Below are 27,764 nucleotides of genomic sequence, written 5' to 3'. Positions count from 1 at the left end.
CAGAATGAAGAAAGGAAGGAAAGAAGGAAGGAAGGAAGGAAGGAAGGAAGGAAGAAGGAAGGAAGGAAGGAAGGAAGGAAAGAAGGAAGGAAGGAAGGGAAAGCAGAATGAAGAAAGGAAGGAAATAAGGAAGGAAGGAAGGAAGGAAGGAGGAAGGAAGGAAGGAAGGAAGGAAATAAGGAAGGAAAGAAGGAAGGAAGGAAGGGAAAGCAGAATGAAGAAAGGAAGGAAAGAAGGAAGGAAGGAAGGAAGGAAGGAAGGAAGGAAGGAAGGAAGGAAGGAAGGAAAGGAAAGCAGAATGAAGAAAGGAAGGAAAGAAGGAAGGAAGGAAGGAAGGGAGGAAGGAAGGAAGGAAGGAAGGAAGGAAAGAAGGAAGGAAAGAAGGAAGGAAGGAAAGAAGGAAGGAAGGAAGGAAGGAAGGAAGGGAAAGCAGAATGAAGAAGGAAAGAAGGAAGGAAGGAAGGAAGGAAGGAGGAAGGAAAGAAGGAAGGAAGGAAGGGAAAGCAGAATGAAGAAAGGAAGGAAAGAAGGAAGGAAGGAAGGAAGGAAGGAAGGAAGGAAGGAAGGAAGGAAGGAAGGAAGGAAGGAAGGAAGGGAAAGCAGAATGAAGAAAGGAAGGAAAGAAGAAGGAAGGAAGGAAGGAAGGAAAGAAGGAAGGAAGGAAGGGAAAGCAGAATGAAGAAAGGAAGGAAAGAAGGAAGGAAGGAAGGAAGGAAGGAAAGAAGGAAGGAAGGAAGGAAGGAAGGAAGGAAGGGAAAGCAGAATGAAGAAAGGAAGGAAAGAAGGAAGGAAGGAAGGAAGGAAGGAAAGAAGGAAGGAAGGAAGGGAAAGCAGAATGAAGAAAGGAAGGAAAGAAGGAAGGAAGGAAGGAAGGGAGGAAGGAAGGAAGGAAGGAAGGAAGGAAGGAAGGAAAGAAGGAAGGAAAGAAGGAAGGAAGGAAGGGAAAGCAGAATGAAGAAAGGAAGGAAAGAAGGAAGGAAGGAAGGAAGGAAGGAAGGAAAGAAGGAAGGAAAGAAGGAAGGAAGGAAGGAAGAAAATAAGGAAGGGGGGAAGGAAGGAAGGAAGATATGAGCCAGAAAGAAAGAAAGAAAGAAAGAAAGAAAGAAATGAGCCAGGAAGGAAGGAAGGGAGGAAAGAAGGAAGGAAAGAAGGAAGGAAGGAAGGGAGGAAGGAAGGAAAGAAGGAAGGAAAGAAGGAAGGAAGGAAGGGAGGAAGGGAAAAAGAATGAAGAAAGGAAGGAAGGAAAGAAGGAAGGGAGGGAGGAAGGAAGGAAGGAAGGAAGGAAGGAAGGGAAAGCAGAATGAAGAAAGGAAGGAAGGAAGGAAGGAAGGAAGGACGGAAGAAAATAAGGAAGGGAGGGAGGGAGGGAGGAAGGAAGGAAAGAAGGAAGAAGGGAAGGAAGGAAGGAAGGAAGGAAGGAAGGAAGGAAGGAAGGAAGGAAGGAAGGGAGAAAAGAGGAAGGGAAGAAGGAAGGGAAAGCAGAATGAAGAAAGGAAGGAAGGAAGGAAGGAAGGGAGAAAAGAGGAAGGAAGAAGGAAGGAGAGAGCAGGAGTAAAGAAGGAAGGAAGGACGGAAGAAAATAAGGAAGGGGAGGGAGGGAGGGAGGAAGGAAGGAAAGAAGGAAGAAGGGAAGGAAGGAAGGACGGAAGGAAAAAAAGAATGAAGGAAGGAAGGAAGGAAGGAAAGAAGGAAGGAGAGAACAGGAGTAAATAAGGAAGGGAGGGAGGGAGGAAGGAAAGAAGGAAGAAGGGAAGGAAGGATGGAAGGGAGGAAGGAAGGAAGGAAGGAAGGAAGGAAGGAAGGAAGGAAGGGAGAAAGGAGGAAGGGAAGAAGGAAGGAGAGAGCAGGAGTAAAGAAGGAAGGAAGGAAGGATGGAAGGAAAGAAGGAAGAAGGGAAGGAAGGAAGGAAGGAAGGAAGGAAGGAAGGAAGGAAGGAAAAAAAGGAAGGAAGGAAGGAAGGAAGGAAGGAAGGAAGGAAGGAAGGAAGGAAGGAAGGAAGGAAGGAAGGAAGGAAGGAAGGAGGGAAGGAAAGAAGGAAGGGAGAAAAGAAGGATGGAAGGAAGGGAGAAAATAAGGAAGGGAGGGAGGAAGGAAGGAAGGAAGGAAGGCAGGAAGGAAGGAGAGAACAGGAGTAAATAAGGAAGGGAGGGAGGGAGGAAGGAAAGAAGGAAGAAGGGAAGGAAGGGAAAAAAGAATGAAGGAAGGAAGGAAAAAAAGAAGAACTCTCAGACCCATATACAACAGATACAGAAAGCTTTCAGACTTTTCACAGTTTTCATCATTTTATTTCGTAAAAAAAAAGAAGAAATCTCAGACTCATAAGTACTCAGACTCTTCTTTACTGAGTACTACTGGTATTAGCAAATGAGCCCCGGTACGTCTCACTGTAAATGCTTCACAGCTTGAGAGCGCCTGGGCCTAACTGGTTTCACTGAACGCAGGGGAAGCAGACGAGCACGTCTCTTTATGAGCTCTGACACGGGCACGGCAAGGTTAAAACAAAGTCCAGCGGTCAAGAAAATATTTCAAAGTGCAGATCTGAGGTCACAAAATCATAAAATCACAACAGTCTCCGTCATTTAGAAAAAAAAGCAGCGTCTAGTATATTTAACCCTCGTGCTGTCTACGGGTCAAGGAAGGAGGAAGAGAAGAAGGAAGGAAGGAAGGAAGGAAAGAAGGAAGGAAGGAAGGAAGGAAGGAAGGAAGGAAGGAAGGAAGGAAGGAAGGAAGGAAGGAAGGAAGGAAGGAAGGAAGGAAGGAAGGAAGGAAGGAAGGAAGGAAGGAAGGAAGGAAGGAAGGGAGAAAATAAGGAAGGGAGGGAGGAAGGAAGGAATGAAAGAAAGAATAAAAGGAGGAAGGAAGGAAGGAAGGAAGGGAAAAAAGAAAGAAAGAAAGAAAGAAAGAAAGAAAGAAAGAAAGAAAGAAAGAAAGAAAGAAAGAAAGGAAGGAAGGAAGGAAGGAAGGAAGGAAGGAAGGAAGGGAAAAAAGAATGAAGAAAGGAAGGAAGGAGGAAGGGAGGAAGGAAGGGAGGAAGGGAAAAAAGAATGAAGAAAGGAAGGAAGGAGGAAGGGAGGAAGGAAGGAAGAATGAAAAGAAGGAAAGAAAGAAGGGGAGGAAGGAAGAAAGAAGGGAAGGAAGGAAGGAAGGAAGGAAGGAAGGAAGGAACGAACGAATGAAAGAAAGAATAAAAGGAGGAAGGAAGGGAAAAAAGAAAGAAAGAAAGAAAGAAAGAAAGAAAGAAAGAAAGAAAGAAATGAAGGAAGGAAGGAAGGAAGGAAGGAAGGAAGGAAGGAAGGAAGGAAGGAAGGAAGGAAGGAAGGAAGGAAGGAAGGAAGGAAGGAAGAAAGAAGGGAAGGAAGGAAGGAAGGAAGGAAGGAAGGAAGGAAGGAAGGAAGGAAGGAAGGAAGGAAGGAAGGAAGAAGGGAAGGAAGGAAGGAAGGAAGGAAGAAGAAAGAAGGGAAGGAAGGAAGGAAGGAAGGAAGGAAGGAAGGAAGGAAGGAAGAAGGGAAGGAAGGAAGGAAGAATGAAAAGAAGGAAAGAAAGAAGGAAGGAAGGGAGAAAAGAAGGATGGAAGGAAGGGAGAAAATAAGGAAGGAAGGAAGGAAGGAAGGAAGGAAGGAAGGAAGGAAGGAAGGAAAGAAGGAAGGAAGGAAGGAAGGGAGAAATAAGGAAGGAAGGAAGGAAGGAAGGAAGGGAGCAAGGAAGGAAGGAAGGAAGAAAGAAAGAAAGGAAGTAAGGAAGGAAGGAAGGAAGGAAGGAAGGAAGGAAGGAAGGAAGGGAAAAAAGAATGAAGCAAGGAAGGAAGGAAGGAAGGAAGGAAGAAAGAAGGGAGAAAGGAAGGAAGGGAGAAAAGAGGAAGGAAGAAAGAAGGAGAAAGCAGGAGTAAAGAAGGAAGGAAGGGAAAAAAGTAGGAAGGAAGGAAGGAAGGAAGGAAGGAAGAAAGGAAGGAAGAAAGGAAGGAAGGAAGGAAGGAAGGGAGAAACGAAGGAAGGAAGGAAGGAAGGAAGGAAGGAAGGAAGGAAGGAAGGAAGGAAGGAAGGAAGAAAGAAAGAAAGAAAGAAAGAAAGGAAGTAAGGAAGGAAGGAAGGAAGGAAGGAAGGAAGGAAGGAAGGAAGGAAGGGAAAAAAGAATGAAGCAAGGAAGGAAGGAAGGAAGGAAGGAAGGAAGAAAGAAGGGAGAAAGGAAGGAAGGGAGGAAAAGAGGAAGGAGAAAGGAGGAAGGGAAGAAAGAAGGAGAGAGCAGGAGTAAAGAAGGAAGGAAGGGAAAAAGTAGGAAGGAAGGAAGGAAGGAAGGAAGGAAGAAAGGAAGGAAGGAAGGAAGGAAGGAAGGAAGGAAGGAAGAAAGGAAGGAAGGAAGGGAGAAACGAAGGAAGGAAGGAAGGAAGGAAGGAAGGAAGGAAGGAAGAAAGGAAGGAAGGAAGGAAGGGAGAAACGAAGGAAGGAAGGAAGGAAGGAAGGAAGGAAGGAAGGAAGGAAGGAAGGAAGGAAGGAAGGAAGGAAGGAAGGAAGGAAGGAAGGAAGGAAGGAAGGAAGGAAGGAAGGAGAGAGCAGGAGGAAAGAGGAGAATTAGGTCATTTTGACCCAAAGACGGTACAAGGGTTAAGGAGTTCCTCTGTCTCAATGAAGACTCTCACAAAAGGACAAGGATGAGGAGCAGAAATCCACCGCACGGCCTGCTGAGGTTTTTTTTCCTGAATGACTCTCAGGGAAGCAAAGTCCTGTGATCTGACGCAACAGCGATGGAAGCACGTGCATATGAAACCAGGCGCAGAGTATCACCTCATTAGCACCGTCCCCACAGTGAATGGTGGTGATGGCAGCTTCGCTCTCGGGGGATGTTTTTCTGTGACAGGAGCTGAGAGACTTGTCAGGAAGGAGGGAAGATGGAACAACCTTTGCCAGAGTACTCGTGAAAATCAACCCACCGCATGCTGTGAAGGAAACTGCATGACCGTCTTTGGGAACGTTAAGTGAAAGTCCTGGATTTCAGCAAGCCGGAGGCTGAACCTGAACGCAGGTCACGTCTGGAGAGACTTGAACATGGAGGCGCTCAGCATCCATCCTCACTGGGCTTGAACTAAGGGCCAATCCCAATACACCCCCTACTTTCTACCACTAGCCCTCCTTCACTACCACTACCCCTAAAAAAGAAGCCACAGATTTTAGGGCACTTGAAATCTTCCCAGGGGCCTGTCCCAATACACCCACTACCCCTACTTTCAGCACCATCCCTAAATTTTGCGTGCTACGTCACTGCGTGGTTTACGTGGTTTACGTTTGGGTACGTAAGCGACTGCGTAGTTACGTTTGCACATACGTCACACCATATCAGGAAGCTGAGAGCCAAAAGCTGTTTTAATTTCAGCTGTAGCGCTGTTAATATGCCACTTTATTAAGTTTTAATATTTTTTCAGGCGTAAAAGTAACCGTTAAGATCCCCAACCTGGGCTCAGTTTATCCAAATAATAATAATCCAAATAACGCCTGTTAAGAAATTTGACCCGATGTTTTCGGAGAAGAGCTGCCGGCTCGGAGCAGCAGCAGCAGCTCACGGCCGGGTCAACCTGTGCCGTCGTCCCGGGGAGAAACCTGCAGCTCTGTGGAGAATTACCGCTGGCTGAAATAAATCATTTAGGAAAATAAATGTTGGTTTAATAGATGAAATTTAACAGTTGTAGCGACGCTTGTTAAGAAATTTTGGGATCAAAACTGCCTGCGGCTCGGGAGCTGATTTATGGTTCCGCGTTAAATCGACGCAGAGCCTACGGCGTAGGGTACGGCGTAGGGTACGGCGTAGGGTACGGCGTAGGGTACGGCGTACGGCGTACATCGCCGCGTAACCTACGCCGTAGGCTCTGCGTTGGTGTAACGCGGAACCATAAATCAGCCTTTATTCTGGCGAGGTTTGAAAAAGACTTCGCAACAACGGGCAAGCTAGTGATTATGTACATTCACTGAGTGAATATTATGAAAGTAAAATATGTTTTTCTCACTAGAATTGTAATCAAAACGCATTTTTATGCAGAAACTAACTCAAAATATTGATTTTATTCACAAAAAAATAAGAAATGTCCGCCATGTTTTTTTTTTTATTCAGTCCAAATGACGACGAAAAGCATTCTGGGAAATTTTTCTGGCCCTCGGTCAGCTAGTGTGCATCTGAAAACCCTCGCTCTGAAGGGCCAGACTGATGCCCCCTAACCCTAGATATGTGCACTCCCCCTAGATGCAAAGAGGAATTGGGACACCACTACCCTCACGGGAACGCGCAAAATTTAGGGGTAGTGCTGAAAAGTAGGGGTAGTGGGAGTATTGGGACAGGGCCTAACTGGGAAGAATCATTAGAAAAACGTCTACGTGAGAAGTGGGCTGAGCTTGAGGGTTGCCTAGCCATCCATAGCCATTCAACGGGAGAAAAATCGCCTGTGAAATGAGTCCGGTGCCCCTCGCATTCCCAGCCACTTCCAACGGCACAGAAAAGACGGAACCGACTGCAACGAGACAGAAGTGGGTTTTATGGAAGGACTAAGACAGGAGCGTCCAGGAGCCAGTATTGAAAAAAACGACTGAGATGTTCTGCTGATTCTGCAAAAACTGACAACAGCCAGCGTTCCAGCGTTCCCACTCCCCTGAACACCCTTCTCCACGTCTTTGGTCGATACTAGGCTTGCAGTCGCCGAGTCACGCGTCACACGCTTCGCTGTTCTGACTGTTTGTTCTGCATTCATTTTCACTGCTCCATGGAAGTGAAAGTTGAAAACATTTTTCTTTCTTCCCATAAACATACAGAAAACAGTTTGCTTGTTTGTGTGTGTGTGAATGGTTGAAGATAAATGCGGAACATAAGATGATGGAGAACTGTAGCACATCACCATGGTGATGAACAGTAAATACAATCTGTGGTAATCTCCATCTTATTTTTAGAGCACACTGGGAATGACCTATTTGAAGGGTTTTTATAAATCACCGTGTAATACACAATAAATGACCTCATTCGTGAGACTAAAAGACAAATCCCAGAAAAACTGTAGATGGAAGTGGACAATATTCGGTTTGTATGACATTTATATACCAAATATACCGCATTCACCCAGAATTAAACCATTTTAGCCACTAATAGAGAAGTTGTAAGTTTCAAGTTCATGTGTGTGTGTGTGTGTGTGTGTGTGTGTGTGTGTGTGTGTGTGTGTGTGTGTGTGTGTGTGTGTGTGTGTGTGTGTCGTACCAGCCTCTCGATGACATTCCTGATGGTGTTGTACCACTCTCTGATCAGAGAGTCCGTCTCAGACTGCAGCAGGAACTCGTTCCCCGTCACCGTCCTCAGCTGAAACACAAAAATGTTTGAAATTTTAACTTCCTCCTGAACTTGTTTTAAACAAAAAGTGATACAAAGGCTTCTGTGAAGAAATTAAACTACTTCCTCTTCTACTGTACACCACAGATTACTGGAAAGTGTTCAAGCAGGAAAAAGGCTTCCAGGTTCATCGTGTATAAGGTGCATACGCTGTCAGAAATGAGCTTCTTGTCATCTACATCAGTGGTCCCCAACCTTTTCTGTACCGCGGACCGGTTTAATGTCTGACAATATTTTCACGGCCCAATCTAAAGGTGTAGCTGATAAAAAGTAAATACAATGAAAAGATCGGCATTAAAAACTGTGGGATTTTCTCTATAATAATAATAATAATAATAATAATAATAATAATAATAATAATAATAATAATAATAATAATAATAATAATAATAATAATAAAATGTCATTTTCGAAAAAATAAAATAAAAATGGAAATTGTAAATTACCTTAATATGAGTATTTCTATCAATTTGTTTTTATGTTTGTTTTCTCATTAACGTTATTTAAAGCCAGATTTTTATTTTATTTGTTATATATTAAGGAGACCGATATTTAGTGATTTTATTTTGAAGGCGTCTCGTCAACATCCGGCCCTTCGAACTTTAACGGTAAAAGTTTAACGGCAGTAGAAAGTGTGTCTGCAAGACTAAGCTAATGTCTTGAGTGCTAAAGTGGAGCCTAACTGACACAAAAAGCACCTGCTGATAAGGATTTGTTTTCTTTGCAAATTTGATGCCGTATTTATGTACATATTGAGTTTGGTTGCCATAGTTACTCATGTATTGCGGTTAACGGTAGCCGACCGAGCAGCTGCGTCGGTCTGTATTTAAGTTAAATGAAACTTATATGAATGTAGAAAGACTAACTCTATTTTATTTTATTTTATTTTATTTTATTCCTTTATAGCTCTTAGGGTGTGTTTGCAGTGTATTTACATCCAAGGAATAAAAGCATTGTGAACCATCAGTTTGAGAGTCAACCATCATCAGTCGGGGCTACAGAAATTATTTTTTCTTTCTGTGCGGCCCGGTACCAAATGACCCACGGCCCGGTATCGGGCCGCGGCCCAGGGGTTGGAGACCACTGGTCTACATTACACTTTTCTTCTATTCTCCTCATCAACTATGAAGTCTTGAGGAAAACGTGTGTCATTATACCAACTGAAAATGTTGAAAAGCTCAAGAGAGGTTTCAGGATTATAGGAGGACGATTCCAAACCACAACTTTTTTAGTGTGTGTGCTCGTGTGATCGCTGCAAAGTCTTTATTTTTCTCTTACCTTGAAGACATTTTTCTTGCTGGACAGATCGTTGGCCCAGTTTAGCTGCGCTCCTCTTAAATCCACGCTGCTTTCTGGACGACTATTCCCTGGTTTCTGTGTTTGATGAACACAAAACGCACAAAACACTGTATGGATTTAGTTTTTATTTTCTCAATGCTATGCTTTCTAAAAGGTTCAGTTTGTTTTCTTTTAATATAATCCCAACCATATCATTTCCCAGAACTCTGTGCCGTCCTTCGCTCTTACCCAGCTAGAAGGTGTCTGTGATTTAGGATCCTTGAAGAAAACCAGGCTGTTTCCAACTAAAACCACCCAGGAATGGCTCCAATTTTTTCTGTGACCCAAAAAGAAAACAAAAAATACAGACTCAGGTTAGTTTTTACGACGGAGTATTAGGGCCAAACTAAGACAAAAAAAATTGGAAATTACGAGAATAAAGTCATAATATAATGAGAATAAAGTCGTAATGTTGCGAGAATAAAGTTGTAATTGAATAAAATCATAATATTACGATAATAAAGTCGTAATATTACGAGAATAAAGTCGTAAAATTACGAGAATAAAATTGGAACATTACGAGAATAAAGTCGTAATATTACGAGAATAAAGTGGTAAAATTACGAGAATAAAGTCGTAATATTACGAGAATAAAGTGGTAAAATTACGAGAATAAAGTCGTAATGTTGCGTGAATAAAGTCTTAATAGAATAAAGTGGTAATTTATGAGAATAAAGTCGTAATATTATGAAAATAAAGTGGTTATTTCTGAGAACTCTAACAGGAAGAGCAGTCTTCTCCCTGTGTTAAAATGAGGAATATTGAGCATCTTGTGAAGTTATATCTATATATTTATAATATATTACAACTTTATTCTCGTAATATTACGACTTTATTCTCAAAATATTATGACTTTATTCTCGTAATTTTTTTGTCTTAGTTTGGCCCTAATACTCCGTCGTAAGTTTTCAACCCTGGATATTATACTTGCTTCAGTTATTTGCATTTATGCGGAAACAATTGAATGAAAGTGAAATTCCTTGTTGTTGACCGTGGCGGACTCACCTCAGCTTTCTTCCTCCTTCTGCAATCTTTGTCTTGTTCAAGAGGCCGGCTTTCTCCAGCTCCTGAAAACACATCAAAAGGCTTTAAAGCACATGCGAAACCTGAAAAAGCCATCACTATTTATACGGCCTCGCTAATGGTGCGACTTAAAATAGGCAAGGATTGCTAAAATAAAAACGAGTACATAAGGACACATTTAAATTTTAACAGTTAAGTACCTCAGAGGGCTTTTTCCTCTGTGAAATGCACTGCATCCTGAGCTAAGCCATTAAACTTGTTGCATCATTCACAAAATAGGAGGGGAGCTGCTCTGAAATATCCCACTGTGGTATGGCCCCATTTAAGGTGTGAGAGAACCAGAGAGAACACAACTAATGCTGCCTATGAAGCTATAATGTGAGCGTTCAATGCACTGTGTGAAGACAGTGAGGAATAAACGGGATTAAAGTGAGAAGTGATGAAAAGAAAGCATAAATACCCAGACATATAATGGTGATATCTCCATTGGATATATCAGGCCTCTGAGCTATCTAATGGGAGAATCAACCCGCTGCGAATCAGCTGATTTAATTCTGGTGTAATGAGCAGGGAGTTAAACCGGCGGAAAAAGGTGCGGTGAAGAAATATTAGAGTTCCTAAGAAATATAAGATGGTTTTTTTATCTGAGTTTTGGGAAAACGGACAAATAAATACTCACATCTCCGGCTATCTGTGTTGAAATTCTGGGACATTGTCAAACTAAAAACTCTACAAATCATATTCAAAGCGAGAACTGATTAACTTCCAGGCAATTTACAGAAAATGTTTTGTGACAGGGAGGGGGGTTATAATTTAAGAGGAAAATATAATCTCAAAAAACAATGTTTTCATTCTAAAAGGAAAAGCATGTGTATCTCAGTTGTTGGAGTGGATTTATGGAATGGGTTGGGTGATGGGTTGAAGCAATGTACAAATATAAATCAATTAAAGAAACGGTACAAAAAGGAAGTTCTGGGAAGTTATTTGGTTGAGGAGTTATGTTAAGTAAAGATTGTGTTTGTTAGCTGTTTAGGTGCAAAGGCACAACCAATGGGAAAATCAGTAGCCTATTAGGTAATTGCAGCTATTTATTATTAATATTTATGTTTAATTTATGATAGAGGTAACCAAGGGGCAGGGTTAAATACGTTTTACTTCTACCTGCTCCTTTTTGGACACTGTTTTTTTTTCCCCCGTTTGTATTACGTTTTTGTTGTTATTGCTTTTTTTTCTGTATGTTTTGAGTTTGTTTTAAAATCTTATATTTTTTTCCTTATGTGTTCGAAATAAACAATTCAATCAATCATATCTTGCTGAGCGACAACGATGTTGGCTCTTCCTGTCATTGTGAAACAGAACCAAGCGTTGGATTGTTCAGCCGCTAATAGGGAAGGTGAGCTGGGTTTAGACCGTCGTGAGACAGGTTAGTTTTACCCTACCGAGGACGTGTTGTTGCAATAGTAATCCATTACTGATTTAATGAGCCGTTCGCAGTTTCACTGACCCGGCCGTGTGCACTTAGACTTGCATGATACACTACAGGAAGGGAGGCCAAGAGAACAGACAAGGTGTTTGAAGTATAAGGAAGAAAAGAATGGTGAGTTGAACAGCACGAGGCCGTGACGTGATACACTCCTAGTGGCTACAGAAACCGATGGCCAGAGGTGTCAAGTAACGAAGTACAAATACTTCGTTACCTTACTTAAGTAGAAATTTTGGTTATCTATATTTCACTTAGGGCTGGGCGATTTTGGACAAAAATAAAATCCTGATTTTTTTTCTCTGAAAACCCGATTTTCGATTTCGGTTTCGATTTTTTTGGTAAAACTACAAAAGACAATGGAATAAATTGTTTCAAATATTTTATCTTTATTTTTTTTATTTATTTATTTTTTCTTAATATTTTTTTATCTCCAATTTTTTACCCATTTCATCACCCAGTGCTCATACCTAAGTAACAGTCCTGGGCATTGCTCTCCTCTGCCAACCCAGGGAGGGCCCTACACTGAGCTCAGTGAGGGTAGCTCACATTAGCTACCCAAGGGAACCCCACCCAGGGTGTGGGCACTGAAGTCTTGGGAGAACTAACACGCACTTCAGCGCCCACAGCGTCCCCGGCGGGAATTGAACCCAGGACCTTCTAGCTGTGAGACGTCTGCACTACCTGCTGCGCCACCGTGCCCCTTTATCTTTATCTTTATTTATCTTTATTTTTAAAGAAAAATAGCATACAAATTTCCCTATTGGGAATGAAGTGCAATTGAAAGATACTGTAAATCCTCCTTGAGTTTAGTAAAGTGACTGTCTGTAATGCAGCCAGCTGCAAAAAAGGAAAATCGATTTTCCGATTTTCCTTTTTTTAACATCGTCTTGATGAATAAATCCGATTTAGATTTAAAATCGATTAATCACACAGCCCTAATTTCACTGGAGTAATTATTTTTCAGACCACTTTTTACTTTTACTCCTTACATTTTAAAAACAGCCTCGTTACTCTATTTCATTTCGGTCTTTAATAAAAAACTATCCAGTTAAATTGCTCCATCCGGATAGAGTGAATTTGGTTGTGGTTGTTTCAGATGTTCTTGTCCAGTTTTGTTCTTACATCCGTTCCCTCAGATTCCTGCAACTAAACTTGGATGTACATTCCAATAAAGTTTAGGATAAATGATAACATGCCTCTGAAGTTTGACTTTTTGCACCATTACAATACTTATAGGCAACTAGTCATCATATCTGCTGCTCTCTGAAACACATGTTAATGCTCAATAGTACACATATATGGTTCTTTAATATATTTGCATTATACTAAGATGCATTCATTTTCAATGGCTTTTGTCCTTAATGGCTTTTCCCCCCTTACATTACTTTTACTTTTATACTTTAAGTAGTTTTGAAACCAGTACTTTTATACTTTTACTTGAGTAAAAAACTTGAATTGATACTTACACTTCTACAGGAGTATTTTTAAATTCTATTATCTATACTTCTACCTGAGTAATGAATGTGAATACTTTTGACACCTCTGCCTGGCAACACAAATGGACTAAATGCTCGTAGATGGGACTGACCCAGAGTAATTATCGCAAGGCGGAGCCGTCCTGATGGCGAAGACTCGCTAGAGGCGGGAAATTCAATCTAATTAATGGCCAATAACCTGTCTGTGCAGAACAAAGACGCTCCTCTCAGGCATTGAAGCGATAACGGGGCACGTGGCTCCACACTTGAGAGAGGCCAACACGGTCACATCAGAGGAGCCATCGCTCAACACTGCAGGATCAGACGAACAAATCTGAGCTCCACCTAGATCAAGAGAGCCTTTGACCACCACACACGGATACTGTACAACATGAAAAAAGAGAGCAAGCTCTTTCACTGAGAACTTGTTGGGACTGGGGAAGACAACTCGAGAGGCCAATTCAAAGCCATTAAGTGCGGCATATAACAAGCACTTGCTCCGTCTTTGGTGATGTTTTGCACATAAACCCTCTCAACCCGACCGTGACAAATAACACTGATTCTAAACTGGAGCGATCATTACTTCCTCTACACGGATGACATCAAGCATGGCCTCATTGATCCACCTCAATGGGATACACAGCAGCGATATCAGACGGCATACACATGCTGGAACTGAATCAAAGAAAGGTAAAATGATCCCAAACTAAAGGGGTTTTACTCCCAGAAGGCAACATAGGAGATGTTTTATAAGAGGTGGAAATACCCTGGGACTCTGCAAGCATATGCCACGTATGAAGAGGCTACAAGATTGCCAACCACAACCAGGCAAAGATAAAAAAAACAAAGGTGGATCTTGAAGAAGTTCAAGCCATTAAAGCATAAGGCCTACAAGCAGAGCCGCCTGGGAGAATTGAGAGGCCCTGTGCGAAATGGCGAAATTTTGGGGTTTTTTCGGGTCGGATTGAGTGTCTATATGTGCAATTTTAACTTTCCAATTAGCAAAATACTGGATACCTTCCCCTGCCTCATCATCATTTGGGCTTGCCTCGACGCGGGGCCCCACGGCTGCTTGAGACCCGGTCGGATTGGTGATTTTTGTAACAAATTTATCAAACGTGCCTTTCAGAGAGGCATTAAACTCTTCCATTTTCTTTAGTTTTTTTCTTTTTTCATCCCCTGATGGAAATTTTCTGATTCTGTCTCGTTCTCTCGACATTGTGTGACAGTTTGTTCCAACTCCACCGTCTGGATCAGAGCAGCTTGTGTCTGCGCTTGGTCTGATCAGTTGTATTGAACAACAGACACGCGCATCATTGCACATATATTTATTGATATGCACAGACTAGTACACATTTAGGTCTGTAATGGAACGTGTCTGTTGATATTTATAAGGGAAAAAACGAAAAACAAAAACGAAAAAAAAAAAAAAAATTGAAAATTTTTTTGTTGAAAAAAAACAAAAACGGCCCATAGCGCAAGGCCCCGTGCGGTCGCACGGTTCGCACACCCCTTGCGGCGGCCCTGCCTACAAGTACCGGCTGCTCTAACGACCGGCCCACAAGGGAAGAAATGAACGCCACTGATGTCAAGACAAGGAATCTCCTTACGATCCATGGAGGGTTTCACTTAAAGTACAACACCCCGACACTTTATCCTCAGCATCTATGGTCCTTTCTAGAAGGAAAGAAGAAAGATCAAGTGGGTCTCAAAAATGGTCACAATGATTAACAACTAAGCAACTGTCTCAGACAACGGGATTTCGATGAGGTTCCAAGGGAGAAGCCTAAAGCCGGGCAGACACTGTGTGATTGTCGGCTCGTTTTGAACCGATTTTTCAGTCGTGCGACTATTTTTTGGATCGGGCCAGATTTCAACCCAATCGTTGGTCGTGCCTCGTGCAGTAAACGTGGGGTAACGACGAGAGAGTAACACCTCACGACGAGCTCCCGATCACAAATCGTGCGCTCGCAAGAAAATCAAACGTGTTTGAAATCCTGGTCGCTCCTTGTGAAGGAATCGCACAGTTGAAGCAGCTACGACCCGATTGGACTCATCCTTTCGCAGAGAGCATGCGCAATCTCTGATGTCACGTCAAAAACTATTATTTGTAGCTTAAAATGTTTCAAATTCACATTACAAATCATGTTTTAATAGCAAAAAAAAAGAAGGTATTTCCCACGTCTGCCCAGCCAATTCCTTGTCCAATCACGACGTTGTCTAATATTTTTTAATTTATTGCCACAAAGAATGGCACAAATTGCCAAGGCAGCGCGTTTGTTTTTGCTGAGCATCTTCTGTGTCTCCCACTTCGGGGTTCCTCCTCTTCCACTTCTTTTTGACGTTGCAGTTCCAGTACACAGAAGTCCGACGTGGGGATTATGAACGTATAGTGTGAGCAGACAGGTTGCATCAGAGCATCGGGATGCAGGGCTGCCGCAAGGGGTGTGCGAACCGTGCGACTGCACGGGGCCTCGCGCTATGGGCCGTTTTTGATTTTTTTTCTTCGTTTTTTCCCTTATAAATATCAACAGTCACGTTCCATTACAGACCTAAATGTGTACTAGTCTGTGCATATCAATAAATATATGTGCAATGATGTGCGTGTCTGTTGTTCAATACAACTGATCAGACCAAGCGCAGACACAAGCTGCTCTGATCCAGACGGGTGGAGTGTGGAACAAACTGTCACACAATGTCCAGAGAACGAGACAGATTCAGGAAATTTCCATCAGGGGATGAAAAAAGAAAAAAACTAAAGAAAATGGAAGAGTTTAATGCCTCTCTTTAAAGGCTTGTTTGATAAATTTGTTAAAAAAAAATCACCAATCCGACCGGGTCTCAAGCAGCCGTGGGGCCCCGCGTCGAGGTAAGAGATGATGATGAGGCAGGGGAAGGTATCCAGTATTTTGCTAATTGGAGAGTTAAAATTGCGCATATAGACACCCGATCAGACTCGAAAAAAACAAAAATTTTGAGGGCCCCCCCCGGCCATTTCGCACAGGGCCTCGCAAATCTCCCAGACGGCTCTGTCGGGACGTACAGTGTGAGACCATTACTATTGGGCTGCGAATTTTTGAACTCAGCGATCTAGTCGTGCAGTTTGAGATGGGGCTGAATAAAACGATGTAAAATATTGCACAGTGTATGCCCAGCTTAAATCGCATTTACCACCAACAACCTGAAGAACGGGCTGATAACAGTTGTTCTGAAAGCATTAAGACGCCAGTCATAGCAGCAAAAGAGCAGGAACTAAGCACCAGAGCAATGGAAGACCGTGTCTACCACACCAGACAAGAGATGACGCTGAAACACTCCATCCAGACAGGTCCAGTGTATATTAAATGCCATAACAAGCTGAAATATGTAACATCTGTGCCGAGTATGGGTTGGAAGTCGTCGCCGTCATAAAGATGGATGATGCCTCGGACAGGAGTGAGGAATGAAAGAGCAAAGATCTCTTGGTTGTCAAATCTGGGTTTACTAAACTGGTGATGGCAAACCAGTTGGAGGTCGCTGTGCTCAAAAGAAACAGTGAAGATTAATGCACCGATGAACCAAGAAGAAACAGTAGAACAAGCTTGAAAAATCCTAAGAGTTCAAAGAGAAAGCAAATATATTTATAAAGTCATTGTTTTCCTACCGGCGTGCAGCCATCGCTGTCTGGAGAGCTCTCAGGAGATGGAGGCTCCACAACAATATTGGTCACACTGCTGGAGTAATCTCTGCACTGTGGGGTCAGCTGAAAACAAGAAAAATAAAAAAACATTATCTGCTGTTTGCACTGGTTTGTTTTAATTCATGTGACAAAGAAAGTTAATTCAAAGCTTTTACGTATCAGGACATAAAATAGTATCGGGACTTCATCAGATTTTAAACTGAAGTAAGTACAACCTCTGCAGTACAATAACACATGACCAGAGCTGGGTAGAGAAGCCAAAAATTGTACTCAAGTAAAAGTACTGTTACTTCAGAATAATATGACTCAAGTAGAAGTAAAAAGTAGTCATCCAAATAATTACTTGAGTAAAAGTAAAAAAGTACTTGGTGAAAAAACTACTCAAGTACTGAGTAACTGTTGAGTAACGTCTGATTTATTTTTTTAACACAACCATTCAAACAGACAAAAGTACAAAATAATCATCTTCAGGCAAATTCAATCAATAAAATAATAAAATACATTTAATTTAATAAAAAATAGCTTAAATTAAAATAATCTTAAAGTAAATTCAAGTACTTTAATAAATAATAAAATAAATGAGATAATAACAGAATAAAGAAAATAAATTAAGCACAAGTAGCACAAAATTTCAAGCCTTTGTACTTTTCTTTTTTAACCAGGCAGAACTAGAACAAGCCCATGAACTCATAGAAACTCTGTGTGTGTTTGAGTCTGTGTAAATGTGACAAAACGTGCAAAAACAAAAATTTTTCCCAAAGAATCACCCAGTGATGTCATGAGATTGACGCGTACACGGATAAAAGGGATAAAAGAAAAGTAACAGCTCAACGTAGCCTAATGTAGCGGAGTAAGAGTAACAGTTTCTTCTTCACAAATCTACTCAAGTAAAAGTAAAAAGTATAGTGATTCAAAACTACTCCTAAAAAAACAAAATTTCCCAAAACGTACTCAAGTAAATGTAACAGAGTAAATGTAACTCGTTACTACCCACCTCTGCACATGACATAGTACACCGTACCATATATAAAGTACCTCCTTACTGATTTCATAGGATACAAGAGAGTAAATACCAGCGGTTCTTATAATCACACAGACTTGGTGTGAGCGCCTCCATAAAAGATTAGATTTAATTCAATTTAGCGTCTTACGGTACGAGTTGTCGCTTTTCAGAGGACTCAGAACATAACCCCTGAGAAAATATTAAAGAAACAATGCCAGGTAAAAAAAAAAAAGAAGATGTTTTGACAGTTTGCTGAGCTGAGAACTCCAGTGCATGTTAACACAACGTGAAGAAAGACATCAACTTTAAAGGGTAATAGTGCTCTATCCAAACAACTGGAAAATGATTTAAAGCACCAATTTTTCCAGGAGTCAATGTGTGGTGGTGAAGTTCATCTTAAGGACACCCCGATGCACAAGTTAGAGAAAATGTGGGTGAGTTGGGGGCAAAAGTGCAAGACAAGCTACAACACAAACCCTGCAAGCCTCAGTTCACCTGTCAAAGGTGGAGAAAATGGCACAGAAATCTTCTCTGGACCAAACATATCCTTTTTCCTACAATTAAAACTTACTCAAAACCATTTAAGAAAAAAAAGACAATGACCCCAAGCAAACCAGCAAGTCTACAAAAGAACAGCTACAATTAAAAAGATAAAAGATCATAGTGAAAGTTAAACATTTCAGGCCTCAATCCAAATGAAATGTTGTGATCGGAGCGATGAGCATCAAACCTGTAAACCTCTGCCTTGTTGTAAAGAAGAGTTGGCTTAATGTCCAATGTGGAAGACGAAATAAGTCAAACAGCAAGAACTTCAGAAGCAATAACTTCAAGTCATCTTCAAGTCCAAGCCACAAAATCAAGGCGTGTGCTTCAAGTTTGACACACTGTTTCTGCAGTTTTGCCTACTTTTTTATGCAAAACAAAGAATGACATGGTGTGATATCCTGCATTTTGTTATTTGAGGCTACACTTACTCAATTTTAACAACTAGTACTAGGGCTGGGCGATTTTGGACAAAAATAAAATCCTGTTTTTTTTTCTCTGAAAACCCGATTTTCGATTTTGATTTCGATTTTTTTGGTAAAACTACAAAAGACAATGGAATAAATTGTTTCAAATATTTTATCTTTATTTTTAAAGAAAAATAGCAACAAATTTCCTATTGGGAACTAAGTGCAATTGAAAGATACTGTAAATCCTCCTTGAGTTTAGTAAAGTGACAACATTTACAATTTTCTTGATCAAACAAAGATGACTAGACGAGCTCTGTCTGTAATGCAGCCAGCTGCAAAAAAGGAAAATCCATTTTCCGGTTTTCCTTTTTTTAACATCGTCTTGATTAATAAATCCGATTTAGATTTAAAATCGATTAATCGCACAGCCCTTTCTCTTTCATCACGTCATGATATCTTAAACCTCAGAAGTGACGGACGGTGTATTTTCCATATATACAAATACCCACTGCCTGCATCATCCATTATCCACATTTCCTGTTCCTTTTATTCAAATATGAGCATGTGTATTCGTGTGTGTGTGTGTGTGTTAGTGTGTGTGTGTGTGTGTGTGTGTGTGTGTGTGTGTGTGTGTGTGTGTGTGTGTGTGTGTGTGTGTGTGTGTGTGTGTGTGTGTGTGTGTGAATACCTTGCCGTTCTCAGACAGGCTCATAGACTGGGAGTGACTGAGCTGCTGCCCGACATCACGCAGGGCTGCAGAGTTATGGCACTGGATTTCGGTATTAGTGAACGCCGCCGTGCTCAGGGTCTCAGAGGAGGCGGCACGCTGCATGTTCTTAAGTAAAACAAACGAGGGAAACAATAACACATGGTTTAAGGTGTGTGGATTATGTAACAGGAGGTGCTGGGACTGTTGTCCTTCTAAGACCAAAGCCAAAACCAAACTGCCATTTTTACATCATGTGGTATTTATATTTTAGTAGTGGCAAGGTGCTCTTTGAGTATAGCAAATGCAACAGTGTAACAAAATAATTTACACAACAGGCGAGATTAGAACAGTGCAGAGTACTCCCTTATTTGTAAATGCAGAAAATTATTAAAAATGAATAAGTGGATGAGGAAAAACTACAAAAACAGAGATAGTGAACAGTGAGCTGCATATAAAGAACTGCAAGGACAGAGGCAACAGTTTAGGTCAAATTTCTATAAAAGTTTTTAGGTTAAATATGCATTTGTAATGCACAAAACAGAACCACAAAAACAGCCACTGAGAAGAGGAACATAAGTCAAGGTTTGCCATTAAATATTTCTCCCACATTTCTTCATTTCCCATATTAGCTCAAGATCGAGAGCTGCGTGTCTTTTGATTTCAAAATCAGGCAAAGAAACAACCACACAAAGTTTGTAACATGCTCAATTACCTCAACTGAATTTATTCAAGGAGTAAACCAAAAAAAAGGCCTAAAATAACAAATTTGGTTTCAGTCACAGCCTTTGAATCAAATGCAGAACAATTACAAACTTTTATCTGCGTACTTGAACTCTTATCTGCAGCAGTGCATCACTACTTTAACAAATGTTGCTATCTTTCCCCTTATACAAGTCGGACCTGTCAGATTAGGTCTGAATCCAAATGTACATAGTATTTATAAGTTCTTATAAGGGAAGTGCAGCAACACAACACTCTTATTGTCTGAGATGGACAGACAGGAAAAAGCAGGTGCAAAAATAAAAGCCACAATGGACTGCACATGCAACACATCTATGTTTACAACCTTTGTTCATGCACATACACGAGTAGGCCTGTGTTGAAAAGATCGATTCTCCGATTTTAAATCGATTCTCATATTAATTCCTAAAAATCGATTCATATGTCTAAAGATCGATTTAAAAAAAATAAAAAATAAAAATGTTTTTTTTCATAATTTCATTACAACTTTTGGTACTTTTTTGTTTATCCCCAAAAAAGGAATATTTTGTTGGACACGAGAATAACTGGTGCCATGTTTTTGCCTTTAAATATGTTTAAAGGTATGAAAACATTAAAGTTTTCAGTTATAATTGCATACATTGTCTATATTTCTTTGCTTTATATACCGTCTTGGGGTTACATTTGCATAAATGTTAAAAACCAAATTCTCATAAATGGGGAAAAAATAAAAGCGATTTCTTTCGTCCTCTGTTTCCTCCCTGGATCTGTTTGGTAATTCTGACCCACATGATGTTTCTGAAAGCAGTTCTATCAGCATTCTGGGAGCTGATTGGTCCTTACAGCATCATTAGCTGCAATACTTGCTGTTGAATCTCAATATAATACTAGTATTAATATTTTGCATAACTAAACCATCATATAATTCATGCAACAGCTCAAAAAACAGTTTTATTAACAGTAACCCAAATCAATATCGGATCGAATCGAATCAAATCGAAGCGTGATAATCGATTCTGAATCTTAAGAATCGGAATCGAATCGATTCTTGATATTTGAATCGATCCCCAGCCCTATACACAAGTATATTTGACAAGTGCATACATTGACACCATTTAAACTTTTTATGCCGCACCAGCCATAATTAAGTTTCCAATCCCTGTAACCCAGTTCCAACAATCAGACTAAACATCCTTACTAATGTTTGTGTCTGTTCGTGCAAGGAGGATTAGCAGTAAGAGACAAATCTGCTCTGTTACAAAGACGAGGTCTTTAAAAGGGTTTTAAACCAAGTGCACCCACACCCTGCTGTGATGCAACATGTTGCAGTGAGAACTGCTTGGGTAACAGCGTCTCTCTTTACATCATGAGTTGCTGATTTGCTTTCTTAATATGCATAAATGCTGATCACTAGGATTCTGAAGAGCACAGCTAGCATTGCTCTAATGAATTCTACAGTAATACAGTGGAGATGCAGTTGTTGCAAATCTCAAAGACTCTTTGAGACTGTTTTGTGCTTTTTTCACGGAGAAACTACCCATCATACTATCAAATTCCCCTTCAGCTACAGACAAAACACTTGGGATTACCTTAACACCCACGCTCAAAAACAAAAACAAGATAAAAGGTTGTTTTTTTTCTTTTCTTTTAAAGAATACACTCTCCGAGTAATCTTTGCACATCTATGGATGCAGAGAAGACGAATGTTGCATGCGAGCTTAACATAAAGCAGAACGATATCTGATGGAGGGACAAAGTCAGCAGGGCTTTATGATGTCCCATTTTGTGAAGGAAATACATCCTGTTGTGCAGCGAGAACAAAACCGGTCAAGGGAGCTTTCGTCTTTGACATTTTTATGGTGAGGAGATACAAAATGAAATGTATTAAATGCCTCCCAGCAATGAAAGAGTAGCAGGCAGACGGATTCCTACCTGCTTCATCTGCCAGCCGCCGTCACTGTTCCTCTGATGGCTCCCGAAGAGAAAATCAGGTGACAGCTAGAGAAAGAGCCAGAAAAAGACAGGCAGGAAACGTTCAATTAAAAGTAGCTCCGTGCATTTAAATTCAAAATTAAAAAACACGTGGGCCGAGCTCCGTCCCTGTAGTACAGACCGTCCGTGTGAAAGCGACGCTGGTGGCAAAGTTTCACCTCAAGACAGATAACAGGATACTGACAAATTTGTTAAGATAACATCAGATATAAGGTCCAACCTAAAATGTAAGCCAAAACTGAAACTACTCCTCTGCCCTGGCAACATCCTGACACCCCTGAATCAACGGCAGTTGCCTCTCAGTAGGAGTGAAACATCCGTTACGTTGGTTTAAAACCGCTCACACATCACTAAGTTCACTTTTTGAGGAACTACGACGACTTCAGAGCCAACAACTCTCACCTGGAAAAGCCAATATGAAACACTGATGTTATCCCAACAGAAAAATAATCCATATTCAATACAAATCATTTGTGAAGCCAAAAAAATTAAAGTCCAATAATGCTAAAAAATGAATGAAAACTGCAGTAAATAACACTAAGAATGAAACATAAAGAAACTCACAGCATAGGTGCTCATTATGGCAGCTGATACAGTCGTAGAGTCCAGATCAAGTTGAGTTTGACAGCCCTGGAGTTACTGTACCTATCGACTCAAGTCCTTAACTTCATGTCTGAGTGCAGAACTGTAACAAAAACATGCATCGCTCCCTCATGTCTCTACTTCCCCATTCTAGAGGGAAGCTGACTTTATCAGCCCGCACAATCAGTCTCATGCATAGTTGCACACCAGGAAGGTGAGCGCTCAGCTGAATCGTCATAACACCACTTGGCTAACGTTGCCACATTAACCACTGACCAAGAAGCTGCATCATCTGCAGTTACTAAATGAAAGGTCTGCTCTACTTGTCTCAGCAAAACGGAAACATGACATTTTCATGTACAAATTTCACCTTTTTATCATGGAAACAAATTTAAAAAAAAAAATCAAGAAAAAAATAATATACAAGATGGTTATTAATGAATTGGCATGTACAGGACTGTCTCAGAAAAGAATATTGTGATAAAGTCCTTTATTTTCTGTAATGCAAAAATGTAATTTATTCTGGATTCATTACAAATCAACTGAAATATTGCAAGCCTTTTATTATTTTAATATTGCTGATCATGGCTTACAGCTTAAGAAAACTCAAATATCCTATCTCAAAAAATTAGAATATTCTGGGAATCTTAATCTTAAACTGTAAGCCATTATTATTATAAAAAATAATAAAAGGCTTGCAATATTTCAGTTGATTTGTAATGAATCCAGAATGTATGAAATTTTTGTTTTTTTAATTGCCTTACAGAAAATAAAGAACTTTATCACAATATTCTAATTTTCTAAGACAGTCCTGTAAGTAGTATTTTAATGTTTTAGTAGGTTTAGTACACTTGAACTAACCCCCATAGTGTCTGACTAATCAATCCTCCACCAAAGTTCTGAGCTTTATTTGATACTTTTAAAGAAAGGGATTTTGATCAACGGGTTCTTCCTTTACTCGTTTCCTATCCCACCATTAAGTTGCATCACATTTAGCTTTTTATATCTCTGTAACCTGGTAAAACAACTGCACTCAACCTGCTTCTGACCAACTCCACCCAGGTGTCTGACCACATGCTGCAACTGAGGTTATGTGGAAACTGCCAAATAAGCAAGCAGAGAAGTTAAAGTCTGCAACACGGTGTTGAATAACTGTTAGAAACAACTTGTGCAGATGGTGGTATTACAAAAAAAACAAGTAGTGATCCAATTTATCCCACTAAGTAAGTAACTACTCTTAATTCAGTTGAAATAATACATTTGGAATATGTTGAGGGGATATTTCCTTTCAAAAGTCAGGGAAATGGGGAAAACAAGGCCCCCCAACCTGGCCAGGCCTCTTGAGCTTGTAGCCATGGCGATGTCGACTTTGCAGCTAAGCAGATTTACAAGGTAAACATTTTCATATTTTTGGCAGAAACTGAACGGCGGGGCATGATCAATGCATCTTTGTTCTTCGTCTGATAGCTTATCATAGTAGGTATCGTACATTTCGTACATGGTTGCTGATTTTTGTGACAAAGCCGGATTAGACAGAAGTCCTGTTCAAAAAACACATAAAGCTTATAAATATATAAAAGAAACAACATAAAGTCATTCACACAGTGATTTTTATGCCATGGTTTGTCACAATGTTATTCTGATGTAGCTGCAAAACAGCACCTGGGCGTGCACGATATTTTCCATCCACACAAGACTGGACAATACATAAAGGCCCAATCCCAATACACCCCTTACTTTCTACCACTAGCCCTCCCTCACTACCACTACGACTAAAAAAGAAGCCACAGATTTTAGGGCCCTTGAAATCTTCCCAGGGGTCTGTCCCAATACTCCCACTACTCCTACTTTCAGCACCACCCCTAAAATCAGGAAGTTGAGAGCCAAAAGCTGTTTTAATTTCAGCTGTAGCGCTGTTAATATGCCACTTTATTAAGTTTTAATATTTTTTTCAGGCGTAAAAGTAACCGTTAAGATCCCCAACCTGGGCTCAGTTTATCCAAATAACGCCTGTTATGAAATTTGATCTGATGTTTTCGGCGATGATAAGAGCCGCCGGTCCGGGGCGCAGCAGCACCCGGAGTACAGACGTGATCGCCAGGTCAACCTGCGCCGTCGTCCCGGGGGAGAAACCTACAGATCTGTGGAGAATTACCTTTGGCTGAAATAAATCATTTAGGAAGATAAATGTTGGTTTAATAGATGAAATCTAACAGTTGTAGCTACGCCTGTTAGGAATTTGCTCCGAAAATTTCGGGATTTCTGCCTGCCGGCTCGGGAGCTGATTTATGGTTCCGCGTTAAATCGGCGCAGAGCCTACGGCCTAGGGTACGGCGTACGGCGCGCGTCGCCGCGTAACCTACGCCGTAGGCTCTGCGTTGGTGTAACGCGGAACCATAATTCAGCCTTTATTCTGGCGAGGTTTGAAAAAGACTTCGCAACAACGGGCAAACGAGTGATTATGTACATTCACTGAGTGAATATTATGAAAGTAAAATATATATTTCTCGCTAGAAATGTAATCAAAATGCATTTTTATGCAGAAACTAACTCAAAATATTGATTTTAATCACTAAAAAATAAGAAATGTCCGCCATGTTTTTTTTTTTGATTCAGTCCGCAAATGACAACGAAAAGCATTCTGGAAAATCTTTCTGGCCCTAGTTCAGCTAGTGTGCATCCGAAATCCCTCGATCCGTAGGGACAGATTCATAGCCACTACCCTCGTTTTCTTCACTCCCCCCTAGGTGAAAAGAGGAATTGGGACACCACTACCCTCACGGGAACGCGCAAAATTTAGGGGTAGGACTAAAAACTAGGGGTAGGGGGAGTATTGGGACAGGGCCAAAGTTAGGCATAATATTCCCACAGAAAAAGATCAGTGTTACAAAGAACATTGACTGGCATCTTCATGAGGATTTATCCATTCATCCATGTTCTTTCACTTATCCAGAGTCAGATCTTGGAGGTGGTATCCTAAGTAGGGAAGCCCAGGCTTCCCTATCCCTGGCCATTTCGTTCAGTCCCAAAGCCTTCCCCACCCAACCGAGGGACATAGTCCCTCCAGTGTGTCCTGGGACTTCCCTTATCAACTTTTACCTCTCTTGAAAACATTCTTTACACTACAAAAGCTGATGAGATGAGAACCTGCCAATGTTTCATACGTCTATTAATGCGATTGGCAGTGGTAACGAAAGTAACAGCTACTTGCTACATCCGACCTCCACGCAAATATAGAAAAGTATCTGGGCACTCATTCACAGAGGTGTCAAAAGTATTCACATTCATTACTCAGGTAGAAGTATAGATACTACAGTTTAAAAATACTCCTGTAGAAGTTGAAGTATCAACTCAAGTTTTTTTACTCAAGTAAAAGTATAAAAGTACTGGTTTCAAAACTACTTAAAGTATAAAAGTGAAAGTAATGTAAGGGGGAAAAAAGCCATTAAGGACAAAAGCCATTGAAAATGAATGCATCTTAGTATAATGCAAACATATTAAAGAACCATATATGTGTACTATTGAGCATTAACATGTGTTTCAGAGAGCAGAAGATACGATGACTAGTTGCCTATAAGTATTGTAATGGTGCAAAAAGTCAAACTTCAGAGGCATGTTATCATTTATCCTAACCTTTATTGGAATGTACATCCAAGTTTAGTTGCAGGAATCTGAGGGAACGGATGTAAGAACAAAACTGGACAAGAACATCTGAAACAACCACAACCAAATTCACTCTATCCAGATGGAGCAATTTAACTGGATAGTTTTTATTTAAAGGCCAAAATGAAATAGAGTAACGAGACTGTTTTTAAAATGTAAGGAGTAAAAAGTACAGATAATTGTGTGAAAATGTAAGGAGTAAAAGTAAAAAGTCGTCTGAAAAATAATTACTCCAGTGAAGTATAGATAACCAAAATTTCTACTTAAATAAGGTAACGAAGTATTTGTACTTCGTTACTTGACACCTCTGCTCATTCAAACACGACGCCATCATATTCACTTAAGAGATTACTGGAAAGCGGGAAAAGAGGTCAAAGAGGAGTCAGAAATAAAAAATAAATAAAACTATAGCAGAGTGCATTCTGCAGTGAGTAATGTGGGCCACCTTGGTTCCAACACCTGGTTCATAAACCCCATGTGACCTGAAATATGCATTAAGCATTAACTCTCGTGTACCGCAGTACAGAAATAGACACATATAGGTCATCAGAACGCATGTCAACCTGACTTGATGCAAGCAATCGCTGCTTTGATCATGTGGGTGTTTTTTTAATGAACAACATGAAATTTGAATCACTGATGCAACGCTGAGGCAACGCAACTCTCAGGCGCAAGTTGCTTATCTCTGGCAATCTGGATCATCCAGCTTGCACTGCTTCGCCTGGCGAACGCCGTCGTTGATTGGTACGGGTCAGTGTCGGTAAGTGACCGCGCTCCTCACACAGATTCCTCATTTGAAGGGTTTTTAAACGCTGACGGGTTTCACTGTAGGTCTGGAAAACAGTTTTGGGGTCAGTGGGAAGTATTAGTGAGTGGCTTTAATTAGTTTGGGAATGATGTGCATCTTAAACACGCCTCCCTTCTGCTCGTCGGCGTCAGCGCGAGGAATTATCTGTGAGTTCAACAGAAGCGTCATTAAAAAACGGGGAGTATGTGTGTCAGTTAAAAGGTCCATGAAGCTCTAATCTCTTTTTATCCACGTTTAGCTGCTTCAATGTGGTCTGGAAGAATGTGGCTGAAAAAATATGTTCACATGGGAAAAGTGGAGCGGTTATGTCTGCCGCTCATGCATTCTGCGGCTATAAACGTCCAAGCAAAGCTGTTTGCATTTAAAATGTATGAAGTATCATCCGTGCTCTTAATGTGCACCGAGGGACGTGTGAAGAGAATAAAAAAGCTTCATGACACTTTCAAAGAACAAACACTTAGCACACAAACAAACATCCCTTTCTCGTCAGTAGAGAATAATTTAAGGTCAGCTTAAGGCAGAGGTGTCAAAAGTATTCACATTCATTACTCAGGTAGAAGTATAGATACTAGAGTTCAAAAATACTCCTGTAGAAGTTGAAGTATCAACTCAAGTTTTTTACTCAAGTAAAAGTATAAAAGTACTGGTTTCAAAACTACTTAAAGTATAAAAGTAAAAGTAATGTAAGGGGGAAAAAAGCCATTAAGGACAAAAGCCATTGAAAATGAATGCATCTTAGTATAATGCAAATATATTAAAGAACCATATATGTGTACTATTGAGCATTAACATGTGTTTCAGAGAGCAGGAGATATGATGACTAGTTGCCTATAAGTATTGTAATGGTGCAAAAAGTCAAACTTCAGAGGCATGTTATCATTTATCCTAACCTTTATTGGAATGTACATCCAAGTTTAGTTGCAGGAATCTGAGGGAACGGATGTAAGAACAAAACTGGACAAGAACATCTGAAACAACCACAA

General features: G+C 40.6%; 1 protein-coding gene across 1 annotated transcript in view; it reads right to left on the bottom strand.

Moving 5' to 3' along the window:
* The window catches only part of arhgap9 (Rho GTPase activating protein 9), a 72,229-nt gene that overhangs the window by 6,744 nt on the left and 37,721 nt on the right, over window positions 1–27,764 (bottom strand). Inside the window, exons 7-13 of the mRNA XM_061728240.1 lie at window positions 21,669–21,734; window positions 18,996–19,142; window positions 16,316–16,414; window positions 9,697–9,758; window positions 8,881–8,968; window positions 8,632–8,727; window positions 7,225–7,323 (exon numbers count right to left, since the gene is read on the bottom strand). Of these exons, the coding sequence (XP_061584224.1) occupies window positions 7,225–7,323; window positions 8,632–8,727; window positions 8,881–8,968; window positions 9,697–9,758; window positions 16,316–16,414; window positions 18,996–19,142; window positions 21,669–21,734 (657 nt within the window). The remainder of the gene's footprint in view (window positions 1–7,224; window positions 7,324–8,631; window positions 8,728–8,880; window positions 8,969–9,696; window positions 9,759–16,315; window positions 16,415–18,995; window positions 19,143–21,668; window positions 21,735–27,764) is intronic.

The sequence above is a fragment of the Cololabis saira genome, chromosome 8 (assembly GCF_033807715.1).
Source record: "Cololabis saira isolate AMF1-May2022 chromosome 8, fColSai1.1, whole genome shotgun sequence".
NCBI classification, from domain to species: Eukaryota; Metazoa; Chordata; class Actinopteri; order Beloniformes; family Belonidae; genus Cololabis; species Cololabis saira.
Note: the sequence above shows the minus strand (reverse complement) of the source record. Positions and strands in the feature narration are given on the sequence as shown.